At 25.0% G+C, this 19140-nt stretch overlaps 1 protein-coding gene across 1 annotated transcript; it reads left to right on the forward strand.

Annotated features, from left to right (window-relative positions):
- Positions 1 to 7476: 7476 nt before the first annotated feature.
- Positions 7477 to 18872, forward strand: LOC145828878 (uncharacterized). Its single transcript, XM_082936624.1, has 15 exons — positions 7477 to 7564; positions 7891 to 8075; positions 8743 to 8929; positions 9548 to 9628; positions 10254 to 10336; positions 10397 to 10481; positions 11101 to 11183; positions 11969 to 12005; positions 13543 to 13571; positions 15812 to 15845; positions 17009 to 17059; positions 17222 to 17272; positions 17755 to 17946; positions 18130 to 18379; positions 18695 to 18872. Exons 1-15 carry the CDS (start codon positions 7549 to 7551, stop codon positions 18870 to 18872), a joined length of 1542 nt encoding a protein of 513 aa, XP_082792750.1. The 5' UTR covers positions 7477 to 7548.
- Positions 18873 to 19140: the final 268 nt, after the last annotated feature.

Here is a 19140-nt window from a genome sequence, read left to right on the forward strand (position 1 = left end):
ACACTTTTTTTTACAAAAACTAAGTTTGATTTTTATATGAAAGCTTTAAGTACAAACTACAATCCTGTTTTTATAGAATTAAAAAATAGCATTTAACTTTTAAGATATTTTATTTTTTTCTAAAGTTTCTGATACAAACGTATGGACCACACATTTTATGGAGTCAATTTTCTTGGAAATTTTAAAAATCACTAAAATCTGATCTCCTCCTTCTTTTTACAAGCAATCTTCTTCAAATTTTTGTAAAATGTTCCTTATATTAAAAGAAAAAAACATTACTTATGAATTTTAATCGTTTAATTGAAATAAAAATTTTATAACAAAAATTAAAAAAAAATATTTTTTTTTCAGAATAAATGTATTTTTACTTAAAATTTTTTTTAAGTCCAAAGTAACGTTTTTTGTTATTGTATAGGGGTTAGACTGTGAAAGTTTGAAGAAGATAGATTGAAAAATGTAGGAAAAGACAAATTTTAATTAAAATAGTCTTTTCTTGCTCTTTTAGTTTTCCCTTCCCATAGGGAACCTATTGTGCAGCTCGAATTTGACTGGTTATATCTCAAAAAATAATTTGAATTTTCAAAAACAAAAAAAAAGCATCTTGAAGCTTAGAAAAAAACTCATTAAATAAGATCAACTTGTAAAAAACATGGCCTACCCCCCTATGGCTTTAATAAGTTGTAAAATGTTGAAAAACTAAATATTGAAGGTGTTAAGGTGGATGCTTGATAATGAGCTACAACATTGTTAAAAAACCTTGACAAGTGAGTTTTAATTAACTACAATATATAACAAAAATTAAGTCCAAGTTTTATTTAAACTTAAGTTGAAGTTATCATGAGTAAGTGGAAACTTCGTACAAAAGAAATTTTAAAAGAGATAAATTACATTAGAAACAAAATATTTTCAAAACATATAATAAATCATAGTCCTTAATGTTTTTTATACTAACATAAAATTAAAATTTTATAGTTGTTGACCTTTTTATGCTTCTTTTAAGAGGATAATTCTGTTTGAAAACCAGAAGTCTATTTTTAAAAAAATTATTGCAACTATTATAATAAAAATTTGTAAGCATACAACAGAATTGCTGAATGTTTTTTAAAATATTTTTATTAGATATTTCTTCCAGGTTTTTGAGAATAATTTATTTTTAACTCTATTTATAGTATAAATTAAATATAAAGTCTTAAATGGTATAAAAATATTGAAAAAATCAATAATCCTACTTAAAATGTGTCTTATAAAAAAACTAAACAATACAATAAATTTTTATTGTATGTGATAGATTTTTGATATCTAGTCTAAACTTCATTATTATACATGTAACAATAGATAGAATTTCAAGTTTTAGTATTAGTTTTTGTTCCTAGTTTTTTTTTTCCAAAATTTTGCAAATTCAAGGTTATTTGGCTTAAGCTTTAAAATTCAAGATACTCCTAGTTTTTTTAGTAACTCTCATATTACTAATACTAAAGACAAATGTCTTAACCTTAATAAAATTTTGGCTCCGTTTAACAAACATGACCTCATTCATAACAAAGTTTTAACTTTAAAAAAAAACATATAATATTTTTCTTGAGCAACTTGAAAGTTCAATCATAACTGCACTTTTACTTGCATCCAATAACAATTATATTTAAGTGGTAAACTTACAAGTTACATTTAATATTAACAATTTAAAGAGTTAAAATCCTAAAATAAATAAAATTTCTATAAAAAAATTATTGGATATTACTTGATTGTTTTGAGATAAGAATATACAGTCGCAAAAAAAAATTTAAATATTTTATAAGAATTACTTTGAAATGTGTTTTTTATTTAATTTTGTAACAAATTGAAACCTTTGAAAACATTGTTATTTCATTACACTTATACTTTAAAAGAATTATTTTAAGTTTTTGAAGTATGACTTTTCAAACTTTTTCTAAGAATCTGGTCAACAAATGTTTTTTTACATAGATACCTAATACTTGGTTTAAAAAAAGCGCTTCAGAGAGTTTTTCTAATAAACTTGGCCCACCAGCTAAAAAGTTACCAAATCTTACAGCGTACAACAACAAGCCTTTGAAACTAGTTAGTAATTAGTTTTTTTGATAACAGCAAAACTATATGAATTCTTACCTTAAATAGTTGAAAACTTAGGTTGTGCTTGAATTTAAAGAAAAACTCATTGGGACAAAATCATTTATAAAATCAGGAAAGTCCTAAAGTTAAGTATTTTTTAAGGATATATAATCTGCCTAAAATTAATGTTAGTAAAGTTTTTAATGAACCAACTTTTGTTAAGTATCACTAAAAGATATTTAATATAAAAATGGTTACAAAATATATAGTATTGGGATGCTGATATAGACTTAATTACTTATACAGTCAAAGTTGACTAAAAAAATTTTTTGTTTTTTGCTTGCAAAAAACTTATCACTGAGTTACTGTAGATTATTAAACCTTATAAATTTAAACCTGTTTTTTTAAGGTAGAAAAAATCAGAAGAACTCACTCTCCCCTCTGCAACAATAAACGTTTTCTGAAGGTCAAGTGAGTGAGTTTGGGCTCATTAGTGTTATTCCACCTGCCCTATTATTAAATAAAATAAGAAAAAATTTACCGTTCAATTAAAAAGTAAACTAAATCTGCCTATAAACTAAAAATATTTTTTAACTATCTGAACACTAACCATTTAACACTAATTGACCATTATTATTTTTTAAATTTTATGATGTTTGAAAATTGCATTGAAACTAACAGTTTTTTAAAAATATTAAACTAAGCTTGTGGTCATAAATTAGTTTAAAACTTGTTTTTGCATTCTTCATTGCAGATACTTTTACTTTTACATTTACATTGTAGTAAGGAGAATGTGAATGTAAAAGTAAAAGAGGTGGTTATAGTAGGGGATTTTTGATAAAAGTTTTTTGTAAATTTCAAATTCAATTCAAGGGTGACAGCCAAGCCTTATATAAGGTTAATATTTTTTTTGTTGTCAAATGTCACTTCTTTAATAAAACACTAACAAAATCTGTTTCCAGAAACACTTTTCTATAAATCTAGATCTGAAAATATTAATAATCAAAAACTAAAAGTTAAACTGCATTCTTTAAAAAATTACGTTTTTAAATCAAAAGAATTATTGAAAAGTACTAAATTTACTAAATTTATAAGTTATCATTGTTTTATTTGTACTAAAATACTTAATATTTCGTTTAACTAGAAGATAAAGTTACAAAGACCTATGTCCTATTCACGTAACATAAAATATAGATATGTAAAAAAGTTTTTACATGCATTTTAATATGTTTATGAAGTTTAAAAAATCAAAATAAAAAGTAAAACTTGTTTGATAATATAATTTGCTTGATAACAATTATTGAGTTCAAACTTATTACCCTGAAACGTGGTTTTTAAAACTTATTGACAAATAGTCTTTTTTAAAGATTATTAAATTTGCCATTCTGATAATGTACAAATTATTTTTTTAATGGTTTTTGTAATAGGTAAAATCTTTGACTACAAGTGGGCAACGTTAAAGCTGAAATTCAAATCATTCCAACATAAATATGTTGGTCGCAACGTATTTTTTAGGTTAAAAACGATTTATCAGAATTAATAACAAATAGGTTCAAATGTTCACCTAATACGATTTTTAGTATACAAAAAATAGTTATTAAATGAATGTTCCTAAACATTTCTTTTGTTATACGTTGCTTTAGCTTTGTATATATATTATTTTGAAATTACAGGACCCACTAAAACTTTTTTTAAACATATCTACCTGAACATTTTTTTTAAATTTAAAATTGCCCACATCTGAATTAAACAAAGAGGTTCAGTATATTATTACAAGGAAATAAAGAGACTCTTAATAAAGAGTAGGCGATGTAAAACAATTTTGAAAATCTTCAAAAAATCTACTACTTAAAAAAAGGATAAAAAAATTAAAAAGAGAAATCAATCCTACTTTAAACTTTTAACGACTAATTAGTTTTTAACTACTCTTATTTTAGAATTGGGCTGCTAATTAAGCAGTGCTTAATTATCATCTGTGCATATCCAGCCAAAAAAGTAATAAATATCTTTATGTGGTTAGATGAACTACACTAGATTAAAGACCCTTTTTTTAACTATTTTTAGTTTGAAGTAATTAAGTGTGGTTAGAAAAAAATTACACCACTATGTTTAAATTATTATAAATAGATTACAATTAAAATAAAATTTACATCGGTTTTTAAATTTAATTAGTTCGAACATCTTTTAGCAAACTAAAAACAATTTTAAAGTATTAAGAAAAAACATATAATAAAAAATAAATTTTAAATTATCGTTATTTAAAGTTTAAATTAGTGATTAAAACAATACTATGTTTTCGTGTTTTTTATAAAAAAAAATACAGTACTTTATAACGAATGAAAGTTAAACTACGAGATAAAATGTTTTTAATTAATTTTCAAGCATTATTTTTTTTATAATCATACAATTTTATCTACATAAATAACATCTGTTTTCAAATCTTTTAGTTTAGTCATTTGTTTTGTTACAACAGTCAGTTCTAGTTAATAAATTTAAAGATGTAAAATTCATTTTATCGACCTTGGCTGTGATTATCGACTCGATTACTTTTATAGCAAATTTTTAACAAAAGTATTCTTTTAGTATCTCTAGTTATAGGGTTATATGCTTGTTGTAAGAATAGACAGTTTTGAAAAAGCTAAAACTTTTTCATTAATAGTCTACATACAATTGTATTTTTTTGGGAAATTCCCTACTACAAACTACATGCTTTTTCTTTTACTAAAATCTAACTTTTGTTTGTATTTCTATACCTGCCTCTATTTTTAAACACCATTCTTAAAGTTAATTTTTTGCAACAACATTTTTTGGACTCAATGTTTTCTGTACTGTTTGAAATTATAAAGAATGTTCAATTAAAAATGTCACTTGTAAAGTTAAAAAGAATAAAAATTCACTGTGTTTTGTCACAATGAATATGATTTGCCAAAACTATGTAATTGTTCTTATTAAATATCAATATAGTTTTTTGTATTATCTATCAACTCAGCCTTTAAATATAACTACTTTTGATAAAAAAAAATTTTATTTTGAAAAAACAAAAGTTATTTTCATTTACTGAGCTAAAGTATGTGTTATGTTTTATTATGGACTAAAGTTAACTTAAGAACTACACACATGGTAATCATCATGGATGAAGTTTGATAACATGATGGGAGCAGAGAAACTTTAAATGTTATTTTTAGATTGGAAAAGTAGCAAAAGGGTCTAAATGCGTATAAGTATTAGTATAACAGTATGTATACTAACATATGTTTAAGGTAGTTAAAACTCATTTGCACCTCTACTGCCCCCTAGTTATTATCACCACAGAAAACTCATAAACATTTACTTTTAAAAATGAAATCTGCAAATGATTAAAAATCAAAAAACTAATTAACTTTCATTGGTTATCGTTAACTTTAGATGAGCACCAATATCAAGCTGAAGTTATAATACATTTGATGTCTTATTTAATCTTAATTTTAGGCTAAAAAATTATCTTTTATAAATACATAAATAAAATTAAACTTATATATGATAAATAATAAACTTATATACTTGTATACTATTGCTTTTAATTTACAATTTATAAGTGATTACACCAATACAATAATTTATATTGATTATGATATTGTAAAAAAAAATTGATTAAATATTTTAGTTTATAATATATTAATTTAGTTCTTTCTATGTATTTATATAGCTTGTTTAAAACAAAGTATTGTTTTTTTAGCCTAAAATTATGGTTAAAAAGACATCAAATGTATTATATTTTCAGCTTGATATTGGTGCTCACCTAAAGTTAACCATAACCCTTTCATTATGATAGTAACATTTTCTCTGGAAAAAATCAGACAAAGCTGTCTAACATAAACAGGAACGGGTCAAATATGCACAAAGGTACATTTTTGCACAAAGACTTTTTTTCACAAAAACACTTTTGCATAAGGGGTCACTTTTGTACGAAGGGTCATTTTTGCATGAGAGTAAAAAAAAATAATAAAAAAAAAAAAACAGAAATATAAAACTTACCCACCAAGGGTAAGGGTTAGGTGTAAAAGTTATAGTAAAATGGTTAAAAAACTATGAAAAAAAGAATTAAAAAAAAAACTAAAAAAAGAAACAAAAAAAACTTTGCCAACCAAGGGTAAGAAAGAAAAAAATCTATAAAAAAATTTATTAAAATAAAAAGAAGGAGAACTAAAACCATAAAAACAAATAAAAAAGCAAAAAAAAATAAAAAAAATACCGACAAAAAGTAAGGGTTAGGGGTAATAGTAATAGTGAAAAAAATAAATTGAATTAAAAAAAATAATTAAACTTTTTTACCCTGTTCATTCAAAAGTGTCTTTGTGCATATTTGATCCTGCCTGCAAAAGTGTCCCTTTGTGCATATTAGACTCCTACCCAACATTTCCCAATCTTTTTTCTAAAATAGGTAGTATGAGTTTCAAAACTATCATTAATAAAGCTTAAGATTTTTTTGTTTGATCTCTATCCTCAACTCCAGAATATCTAGTGTAAGTTTCAAATTATGACCTCATGCCCCCTTTGCCCCTTTACTGCTTATGGTCCCCAAGGGGGCCACTTGGCCCAGTTTGGAAAACTGTGGTCTAAAATTTACCTTAATACTTTTTATTTTTTTACTGAAAATTTTAGAAATTAGAATGGATAAAAAACTATTTTTTGAATATTAAGTTCAAACTGTGATAGATTAAAAAAAAATTGTTTTAACTTTAAAAAACAAATTGGTTAATAACTGTACATTTAACGACATTTCTTCATTGTAAAACTTAACCAGTTTTAATGAACAACTATTTGTATTAGAGTGTTTTGAGTAACAGTTTATAATTTTAAAAAGCAAATGTAGCAGTTAAGGTAAATTTCAAACTGTTGTAAAATGGCCTAAATATGTACACATTCTACTATTGGCTTCTACTGAATTTCGTTAAAACATCTTTGATAAAACAGACATACCACTTTTACTTTTAAAAGTTTTATTAAACTTCTGTCTTATTCTCCTAAACTGTTAAAGAGCTGATTTAGGACATGAAGGAATACATCACTTTGTTTTGAAACTAGTTTTCTGGATTTGAAAAATATAATTGATTTAAGTTGAAGAGCTCTTATAAGTTCCACATTGTAGGCACAAAGAAACATTTTACTTGAAAATTTTGTTCTCATACAATTTTATAAGCAACTTACTATGAAAGTTTTGTTTCCTTTCATTTGCTTTGGAAACTATATACAAATTTGATTCTATCTTTAAAATATAATAAATTTTTAAAATAAATAAGTAAAAAATATCTTTAAATATATTTAAAGCTTACAATATTCAGTTCTATACTGTTATATCTTTAAGCAAACTTAAAAATAACTTTTTAAGTTATGTATAATTGTAAACATTTAAATTTTTTTAGTAGATAATACACATTCATAAAATATATTGGAAGGTCTAATGCACAGCAGAAAAGTCTTATAACTTTAGCTAAAGAATTCATGGATTCTTCTGCAAGTTAAATTTTTTAAAAATAAATTGTTTAGTTTTAAATATTAAATGTATATTGTCTGGCAGTAGCACATTTCATTTTGTTATTTAAATCTCAATTTTAGAGAACTTGTTTTTGTATTTGTTTTTTGTGTTTCTTTTGAAGTTTTAGTGGAAAATAATATTTTTCTAGTTTAAAGACAAGGAAAAGCTTAATCAAGTGTACTTCAAAATATTTTTAGACACAAAGAAAAACTTCTGTTTTTGCTTAACTTTGTCTACAATAAAAAGTACTTACTTATTAAAAACATTTACTTATCATCAAATGCTAATACTTACCCTTAAATCATCAGGTGCAAAAGAAGACCTAATGATGGAAAGTACAACTTTGAAAAACTGGATAGTCCACCATCTCAATAAAGGGGATATCCCCGGATTAGAACTGGTCAAAGAACCAGGTTATCCACCATGGACATTTAAATTTCCCTGGGTAAGAATGAATGACCCTGGTTGGAAGAAAAAGTGGAGTGTTATATTCGTTAGTTTTAGCTGTTAATTTTTAAATTATTTTTTCATACATAGTGGCCTTAAAAATACTTTGTAATGTTTTAAGATAAACCTTGTTTTTCATGATTTTAAATCTATTTTGTTTTTTTTTTAATAGACTTAAGTTTATTATTTATGGTTTAGAAAATATCATAATCATTAACTATAAAAAGTAAAGTATGTTAAGATAAACATAAACTTTGTCTGTATAAACAAGTTTCTGGTTGTTTATTTATTAAAAATCTGTGCGCAATTTTCTATAAAATTTATTTTTTATATATAAATTATTTGTTTTGTAATTACCTACACCAAGTATAACAAAAAAAAAGAGAATAACTTTAAAAGTATGCTTACAATTAAACTGCTACATCTCACTAAAGTTCCTTTGCAAAGTAAGCTATTTTATGTACCTAATTTGAAAGTGCTGGCTTAACACACAATAAGATAAAAAACTTGAAGTAATTTAAATTCAAACAGTATTAAGATTTGAACTTGCTGTACAGTGCCTTCTAGCAGGTTTATTTACTACAATTTTACACTAGATTTAAAAAATATTTTTTATACACATTGTACCAAAAAAGATTATATCTAAATATACAAATGTGAATCTAAATTTGTAATTATTATATGTAACATAACAAAACAAATTTATTACTAAGGAGTATGCGAGACACAAAAAGTTTCCTATTCCAGCAATGGAAACTTGGACTTACGAAGAAAGTAAAAAGATTATTTCAAATCTACGAAATACTTTCAGAATGGCATTGCACAGTAATAAAGATTTTACAAGAATAAAAGACTATGATAAAAATTACAATTGTTATTGCATAAATTTTAACAGAAAAGGTAATTGTTTTAAAAATTTTACAAGTTGTTGAAAACATTTGAACAGTTTTTAACAGTATTATATTCTGATTTTCAAAATTAATAACTTAATTTCATTGTCTTTATTTTATGAAACATCAAACATAAAATATCAGTTATTTCAAAAACACCTACATTGATACAGACCATAGGTAAAATAGATGCACAGAAAATTAAAAAAATAAATAATGTAGTAGAAACAAATTAACCTTCAACTATCAATGAGCCCACTGAAAGGCTATGATATCCTATTGCAAATTCTAAAGTTCAAAATTAACAGTACATATGTTTCATATAACTTAATCCTATAATATTTCAGCTGTTTAGATTTTGAATACAACACTTACCATCTCAGTAGTACGTGTATATGTATATAACTACTAAGGTAGTAGGTAGTAATTAATTAGTTAATTCTTTATGAAATAACAAAGAAAGAAACATGTACCATTTTAGTAGTATATATATGTTTTTTTTTTAAATTTTATGTACATCTATGTGACTCTTGTAGTCTGTTTCAATGTTATATTATCACTAAACTTTGAAAAAACATGTGTAGTCATTATATTTATAATTTTCAAATTTGTTTTTTTTTTTTCATAGATTCATCCAGAAAAAGATCTCATTATAGCTCCAATCAAAACATAAGTACACAGAAAACCAGTAAGCCTAACTATCTTTTAAGTCAGTTTTTAAAATAATTTTCTATAAGCTGTTATTTAAGTAAAAAAATAAACAAGTTTATTTTGTTCAAAGCTTCAAAGAAGTTATTTAGTAAAAGTTTTTGTCAGTAAAAATACCTAATTGTTGTTAATTCAACGTAAAACCATCAAAGCTTTAAATGCATATAAATGTATAAAAACTTATTACCACTAAGAAGACAATATTTAAAGTTAAAAAATTAATATTTGACAAAACAAAAGTTAACTTCTAGAAAAATTTTTTATTGTAAAGTTTATAACTCATGCAACAGTGAAATCCATGTAAATCTTACAGCTTTTAATTTAAATTTTTTTCTAAATTTAAAAAAACAAGCAATATTTATTTACAAAGTTTTTACTTATAATTATGGCTCATACTTAAAACTACTTATTACAATCTGCAAAAAGTAATGATGTAAGAGTTAGTTTTGTTTTATAAATACTGAAAGTTTGAAGTACAAATAAGTTCTCAATACTTACATAATACTTAGTTGGCAGTAAAAAAAGTAAGTTTTTATAAAAGTTATTTAATATTAGTTAGACTTTATAAGCTTAAGGGGCAAACTTTAGTTTAGCAAATGCACATTGCGGTATTTTGTATTTTCCAGATTACGGCAACCCAAACCCAATGACAAAAAAGCAAATAATGCAACATCAGCCGGAAGTTTCAGTTGTTACCTACGAAACACAGGTAAATGAAAAGTTGTAACAGAGTGAGAACTTTATTGCTAATCTTTGATATTTGTTGCAGGGTGGCCAACATGCTCACACTTCTGCCCATAACAATTATTATCCAATTTCCGAAGCCTCTAACATCGAAAGGAGTTTTCTTGTTGGTTAGATTTTTGTTGATGTGTCTATTTATCAACAAGCTTATTATTGTCTTTGCCTAAATTTAATTACTGCGCTTTCTTTAAACTCAACATATCTCACAGTTTATAATTCAATTATCAATGTCATAGATATAAGCTTCATAAAGGTTGTCACAAAGTGTATTTCTTTTTTTTTTTTTCGAAAACGTACGCTAAAGTATGAATTGTTTTAATAAACCATCAAACTGTACTGTTCAAGCCAGACTATTTGTTTAAACTAACTATTGAAATTACAAAAACTTATTTTAAGTTTTAAATATTTTTAAAGTCTTTATACAACTTGATATACTTTAATAAGTTTTCTATATTCATATATAAAGTAAGTCTATTTCGAATGAACTGCTTTTGGTTTGTGTTGTATAGGTAATGCTATCTTGTAGAGTTTTATTTCAATTGATTTGTTATAGTTTTGTTTAAGTAATTATATCTTTTAAAACTTTTATTTTTTTTTACAAATACTGGTTAAAAACTAGTTTATTTTAAAACCAATATTTTTCAGATGTGCCGACCGCTGTTGTAGGTCAATTTTTAGATCATCAAATAAAATTATACTTTTTTAGAATTAAAAAAAACATTTTAGCAGATAAGAACCAGCAGATACATTGTCAGCTATTAGAAGAGGAAAGAATGATCCTTGATCAGTTCAACACACAACACATAATACAAGTAAGTTTTACATTTTTAAAACATCTGCTAAAGTTTTAATGATTAAATCCAAATTTGAAGTGGCTTAAACAATAAGGTAATGTTATTTATGTTTAGAGTATATCTCAATTATAACCAACTAAGTTTATGTGTTAGAGGTTTTTAGTGTCAAAAAATAGTGAAAGCGTTTTAACACCATAGGTGGGTTAAACTTATTTATTACAGGTTAAACTTGTTTTGAAAAGTTTTATAAGACACATTTTTATCACTAAACAAAACTCTAAGTAACTTTAAACATAGTAAAAGTTTAAATAGGTGAGCCCAATAAGTTTTTTAAACATGTGCAGACTGAAGGCGAAATAGACTATTTTATTTAAATTTTTCTTATCCTATATTTAAACTAATATTTTTCAATTTTCTTCATTTTTCTTAGGTGTTTTAAAGAGTACATGTATATTGCATAATTAAAAACCATGATAAATTTTTTATTTTAATAGAAATTTTCTTGTAACTTTTTTGAAACTTTAATAAATACCCAACAAGTTATATTTAACAATATTTAAAGTTAGTTTGGAATAATTTGAAAATGTAGGAATTACAGTTTATATTCTTTTATTTGAAACTGTTTACAAAATCGACTATATTTCTGGAGTTAATTAACATTTTTATATTTTATGAACGTTGATATGTAGTTCATACTAGTTCTTTTGTCTGAAAACTAATACTTACAGTTTATTCTTTTTTATTTTATGGCTCTCATTTAAAACTTATTGATTCTTGAAAAAAATTAACAAGGTTTTTTTTAGGAGAATACTGACAATGAAGACACTTTAGACGTAAGAGGTAAGATATAACTACTTTGAAGTATTTTTATGTTAAACACCATTTAGAACCATTAAGGGCATAGGGGGGGTCTTTCTTGATTTTTACAAATTGATCTTATTTTATAGAGTTTTATCCAAGCTATCATACATTTTTAATCGTTTGAAAAAATTCAAAGTATTTTTTGAGATATGAGCAGACAAAGTGGGTGACCGCAATAGGTTCCTAATGAAAGGCGCAAACTAAAAACGCAAAAAAGACCATTTCACTAAAAATCTATCTCCTTCTTCATTTTTTAAGCAATCTTCTTCAAATTTTTACAGAAAGTGTATTATTAAACTTAAAAAAATTGAATGCAGAAATTTTTTTAAATTTGAAAAATAAAATTTTTATTAATAAAAAACCACATATTTTTTGTTTTTTTTATTCAAAATTTTCATTTTTTAATATTTTTAAAATTCCAACATTCAAAGTCTTTTAAACTATAAAAGGAACGTTTTCTGAAAATTTGAGGTCTCTATCTCAAAAAATGAAGAAGAAGATAGGTTTTTAGTGATTTTTTAAATTTCCAAGAAAATTGACCCCAAAAAGCTTGCGGTCCATACGTTTGTATCCGAAACTTTTTATAAAAATTACAATATCTCAAAAGTGAAATACAATTTTTTAGTTTTATAAAAACTGGCTTGTAGTTTGTAAAGCTTTTATATAAGATCCAATGTTAATTTTAGTAAAAAAAAGTTGGACCCCCCTATGCCCTAAATAGTACTTTGAAGAAGCTTAAACGCAAAATTTGTACCGTAAATAAATGTGCTTTATTGCATGTACTATCTTAGATAACTTTTTAACTTGAGCTACGCTTAAAACAATTTGTTTTTGTTTCTACCCACTTGGAAACAACAAATAAATAATGCGTATTTACATGTATTTAAAAAGTTTTTATTTGTTTGTAAAGTTTTTGAAGATGCATTCAAATTTATATGTAGAACAAAAACAGAACATTTAATTTAATTAAGCATCAAAATCACTGTAATTTTTGTTTTACGTTTTAAGAGACGGTGTTTAAAAATGTTTAGTTGCTTAAAAATTTTATTGCTAAAATTTACCATAGCATTTGTAGCTGCTAAAAGTTGTTCTTCTAATAGTTAAAAACGTTAAACAAATCAAAAGATGAAAACAAAAATAATTCTCAAGCTAAAAAAGTAGTTCTAATATACAGCGATTTATGACTTAAAATGTGATTTTATTTAATATTTTTAGTGTTCTAAAATTTTTGTTAACTAATTTTTTTAAACTTAATACATGAAGCTATTATTAATACCTCGTGTTGAAAATTACACAATTAAAGTTTTTACTGTTATAAGTGACTAGAAAAAAAATTTCAGATATTTACAACTTATTTTTTTAATGTTTATGAAAGCATAAATATTATAAAGCTATGAAACGAACACAAATAGCCGAAGTGTTTAATTTTTTTTCTACAAACAGACTTGTATTTCAACTTTAATTTTTAGATATTCTTAATCTAGTTAATTTATTTCAACATTAACATTGTTTGCAGGTTTCTTCAACTTACCCTCTGCAAGTGAAGTAAGTGTTAACAATTTTAATTTAGCATGTGTTACAAGAGTAGGACTCTATATATAGTAAAAACTGAAAAGGATACATGATGCAGTTATAACATTTAAATAAACTTAACAATAACTTAACAAGCTAAGAGTAATTTTAAGATTTTAATTTTAGTTTAATGTTTTTCATACCTGCTGTTAGTATTCGTATAAAAAGTTATTAAGTTAACCAACACTATGCAGTGTCTGAAGTAGTCAATTTAATCAGCTAAAATAGTATTTTTGACAACATAGGCAAAATGTCTGGATTTGTCAGTATAGACCAGGGTTTCCCTAACTTTTTTTAAAAGGCCCTCCTTAAAGAAAATAAAAAAAGCTATGGCCCCCTCCAACAAGATTTCTCAAAAATCTACAATTAGAAATGCCTAAAACACTTTTATTTTTGCTCTCCCCATCAATCCCAGAATATCTAGTATAAGTTTTAAAACTAAATAAATAGCATAAGACCTTTTTTGTTTTTTCATTAACTCCAGAATATAAAGTGTAATTTTCATTTTAAGACCTCATGGGCCCAAAGGGAACCCTTTGGCTAAGTTTGGGAAACCCTGACATAGATGTTTCAAAATTTTGAGTTTAAAATTTTGAATTGATATGTTAAGTATTTTGAAAAAAGTTTGTTAGTATAAATGTTATAATATGTAAAGATGTATTGTTAAATTAGATTACCAATAGTTATAGGTATATTTATAACATAAATATATTACGCTTTCTCTGGGTAATTTGATTTTTAAGTTACATTATAAACTTGGTAGCTGTTTAATTTGCATGAGGGCACAAAATTGTACGAATATACTTTTGCACGAAGACACTTTTGCACAAGCAGACAATTTTGCACGGTTTGATTTTCTGTTTTTTATTGTTTATTATCTTTTTCTTTAATTTAACATTTTTTTTTACTCTCACTGTTACCCCTAACCCTTACCCTCGGTCGATAACTTAATTTATTATTTAATCTACTTTTTGATTATTATAATTTTTTTACTATCATTGTTTTCCCTAACCCTTACCCTTGGTTGGTAGCTTTTTATTTTTAATTAATTTATTTTTTAAAATGCATTTTTTTAAAAATAATTTCTATTAGTTTTTTTTTTTATGTTTTTTATCACTGTTACCACTAACCCTTACCCTCGGTCAGTAACTTTATTATTTTTGTTTTTTTATTAATTTATCTTTTAGTTTTTTTTCCTGTTTTATATATATTTCTGTTTTTTTTACTCTCATGCAAAATTGATCCTTGGTGCAATCAGGTGCAAATTTATCTTCGTACAAAAGTATCTTCGTTAAATTTTGTGCCCTCGTGCAATATAGTCCCCTTGTGAAATTTAGTAACCTTGTACAATTTTGACCCGTTCCCTTATAAACTAGTCTACTTGACTAAGAATTGTTTGTGAACTTTTGAGTTTGTCGTACTACCATAGTGAAAATTTGGTAGATACATGATATTCTGCAGAAACAATTTGTATTTTTGAATAGGTATTCAAACTGAAATTTAATCTAAATAATCGCTTTTTTGTTCTTCAAGCATTAGTTTTAGTGAGATTAAAACGCACAAAAAAATATGTATTAATTTATTGAAGCTGTTTATGTACCATTATAAATCAGAGTTTTTTTTGCAAACTTAAACAGGATTGAGTTTCAGTTTTAAAACAAAACTGTAGTAAATAACTTTTTTACTCAAGGTTTTACATAAATAACTAAGTTAATAGCAAGTTTCTGTAAAGTTTGGAGTAACTTTTGAGAAAATAAATGGTCAAAATCGGAGAGTTTTATAGGTTCTTTATGGAAATCGCAAACTAAAAAGGCAAAAAAGGCTATGTTACTGAAAATAATTCTTCTGCTACAATTTTAGCAATATTTAAAAAATTTCTCAGTCTCCTTTTTATAAATCACCAAATTAATCTTAATTAAAAGAAAAGAAAAAAACATTTGATTATTTATTTTTAAATATTGCAAGGGATACATCCTGAAAATTTAAGGTCTTATGCTTGAAAAAAAAAGATCATGTTTTTAATGAGTTTTGGTTTTCCTATAAAATTGTGTTGAAAATAAAGCAGTCCATATGTTAATATCTATTTTTTTAGTTTTTACAAAAATAACTATTAACTAATTTATCTCAAAAACTTAATTTAAACTCTTTATTCTATAAAAACTGGCTTATAGTTCATATTTACTATAATATTAAAACGTATTATTTTTCAACAGCAAAATGATCTCTTGTCAAAACCACTAGGTGCAGGTAAAGTTTTATTTGTTATTTTGCAAGTTTTGTTTAGCTGACTAACAAAGAGTTACATTAAGGGTGGACGACTTTTCTGGTAGTTGGTTACCAGTGATAGTATTTGTTATTAGTAAACTATACTTTAAAAATTAAAGAATTACTCGTTTGAAGTAAAACTATCACAAAAATATTATTTAACAAGCACTACTGTGTATTGAAATTAAGTTGAAATTGTTTGTCAAAGCTTAGTTTTGTATGCTTTGTATTTTTTTTCACCTAAAATATAAGTCTTATTAATTTATGTTGGTACAGATCTTGCCTGCAGGTTTTAAGTTTTCCTCCCTGAGTTACGGGTGCAAGACTATTAAAATTTTGATTTGTGAAAATTCAACAGTTAAAAATTTCAATAGTTCTTAGTTGTTGTGAATTATCTCTTTTAAAAAACTTTGTTTCACTTTTTTTCTGTTGTAATTATATTAGTCAGACCTACATTGACTTTTTTTTCAAGTTCAAAATATTTTTGAGAAGGGATTAAAAGAGGTTTTGAAACTTGTTGAAATATGGCTTTTTTTAGTAATTTAACTTTTAAGTTCAGAACAAATAGATAAGACACAGTAACCTATCCAAAAGGAAGATTGATAGTTAATAATTTGTTATGAAATTATGGGTTAATCAAATTACTATAAATAAATTATTATATTTAGTAATTACAAATTTTATCTTAAAATATATATTTTTTAGTTCTTTACAATTAAAATTTTATTTATTGGACATACATTAGCAATTAAAATTTAGATCAAGGTTTTCAATTTTTAGAGGAGTGGTCTTTAACATTTTATAGTAATTTAAATTTTCAGAGTTTAAATTTTCAGAGTTTGAATATAACGTGATTGACGTCGTGACTTAAGCATTATAATTACTATCTCAAAGTTTAAATTTCATACATTTTAATTTATATGTTTTTGGTATACACTATCTAAACACTAATTTTAATGATTTAAGGTAGTATATGTATTTTTTTAAGCATGTTAAGTTTTTTTGTTAAAAATAAAAAGTGATACTATTTTTCTAACTTTAAAAAGATAAGTATAACAGTTTTTTTTTTGTATGTATTCATTGCGAGTATAAAAAAATACATCTTTTTACATTTTAAATCATCAAAAATCTATTTTAATTTACAGATACTTCTAAAGATTCCATTGGATTTTCTGTTATGACTTTTGATTGTAAAGGTTAGTAAATTAAAAAATTGTATAGAAAATAGTTATTTTAGTGAATGAAAGGCCCGCCTTGAAAATAAGTGTAAGTTTGAATATATGTTTGGTCACAAAACTGTAGAATATCTGCTACGTATACATTTTGTTTGTTTAATTTAAAACACAGTCGTTTTGCAGGCGAAACAAGAAGCGAGTACAAATCTGTAAGGCGTATTTTGAAACTACCTGGTAGGCTGTGTTTTTTTCAATATTTTAAATACATTTCTGTTGCTGTGTGATTCAAAAGCTGTATGTTAGTGTGATGACAATTGTTTCGGTCGTAATATATAAACTAAAAACTCCATACATTTTAAAAGTAAAAAAAAAATAGTTTTTGGAATTTTTAACTGAAGTTTCTGTATGATTGTAGTTAACTGAAGACTCGATATGTTGCTTATATAATAAATAGTTATCCTTTCATAACAGTTTTGTTCTAAAAGCTTAAAGTTCGTTTTAACTTACAGTTTATTTTATTTTAACTTATAGTTTTTGACTCAGCCGTTTTATTCTAAAGCAAAATAAAGTAAGTTTTTAAAGCCTAACCAAATGCAACGTTAAAATAGTTTCGTCTGATATTAAGCGGGTACAAAAATTAAGAATACACTACAAATTTGTTCTCTTTCGTTTTATAACTTGATAACTGAGATTGACAGTTTTTTTTTTTTAACCAGACTCAGAGTTATCCCGCTTTCAAGTGACTGTGAATTATGGCGGGCTGACTGAAAGTTTCGTTGCCAAACTAGACACGGGACTTCACGTTAACTTGCACAAAGAGTACAACTACACCATCAAAAAGTACGATTTGGTCATGAGAGAACTCATTGAAAGAATTGGTAAAAACGTTAAAGTTTTCAAGTATTCAGGTGTTTGTTTTTATTTTCTTGTAAAAAGCTTTTGATTTTTTGTTTTTTTCGAGTTTTGGCTTGTAAAAAAAAGAATTCCCTCGTTTGTTGTTTTGAAACAGTAGCAATTTTTTTTCCAAAATGTTTACAAAATCAGATAGTTTTACAAAAATGACATCATCAGTAAAACCAAAATGTTTTTAGGCAACTCAGCTCAAGTGTTGCGAACCATAAAAAACTCCAAGGGAGGAATAATTCTCAAGTACAAAAACAAACAGCTGAAACTTTTCCGCTTGTGTCAGCAGAGAGTCTTTTTGGACCGCGGGAAAAAATTACAGAAGGTCGAAAGGTCTTGCGCACAGCTGGGTAAAAACTCTCATCGACTGTTTTGCTACGACAAGCACGTTTTTAGTTTGAAGTATGGTCAAAACTCCGACTTTACCACCACAATAAAGTTTGTTGAATTTGGATGAAATTAATTTCTTATTATTAGTTGGTACTTCTTCTTGCTGTATAAAATTCTAATCAAACTAAAACTGCTAAAATCGTCATAGTTTTTTTTTAAACAGGCATTTTGTTGTTTTAGAATTTATGCTGAAGTTTTTAGTTTAATTAGTTTTTAAAATATTTGTTCATGTTTATTCTCTAACAACTAATTTGAAAAATTAAAAATTTATATACATGTTTCAGTTCCAAACAATTAAAAAATATCATTTCAGAGTTTTATTAAATCGTTACGTTTGTAAATTTGTCGTGTAAATAATTCAAGGTTTGGAACCTCAGACTTGGTCAAGATTGAATTGAAACCGATTTGTTTGATCGAAACGAGCGTGAATACAAACAATGAAGAAGAAAATTTCCAGTCGGAGAAGTCCGAAGCTTTGAACAGTGTTGACAGGGACCTCATGGAAAGTCTTGGAAAAATTTCATTGGAAAACGATAATTAGCAAACATTATTTGCTTTAAATATTTTCTACGTTTTGTTGTAAAGTTTTATTGTAAAGTTATGTTTTACTTTTATGTTTTTTATTATATCTTTATTATGATAAATAATACAGTTTGGGGTGAAGTTGTTTTTTGAATAGTTTAGTTTTGCATATAATTATATATACATTTTTTAAATAATATTTTTCATTAGAAAATAAAGTTTTTAATTCTATATTGTAATTAACTTTTAGAACTAAAGCCTGATGGATTTATTATCAATTTCAGCCC

Source organism: Thalia democratica, chromosome 2 (genome assembly GCF_965202585.1).
Source record: "Thalia democratica chromosome 2, ktThaDemo2.hap1.1, whole genome shotgun sequence".
NCBI classification, from domain to species: Eukaryota; Metazoa; Chordata; class Thaliacea; order Salpida; family Salpidae; genus Thalia; species Thalia democratica.

Coding starts and splice junctions, on each gene's coding strand:
- LOC145828878 (XM_082936624.1), top strand. Junction 8,930..9,547: donor CATAAATTTTAACAGAAAAG/GTAATTGTTTTA, acceptor TTTTTTTCATAG/ATTCATCCAGAAAAAGATCT. Junction 9,629..10,253: donor TAAGCCTAACTATCTTTTAA/GTCAGTTTTTAA, acceptor TGTATTTTCCAG/ATTACGGCAACCCAAACCCA.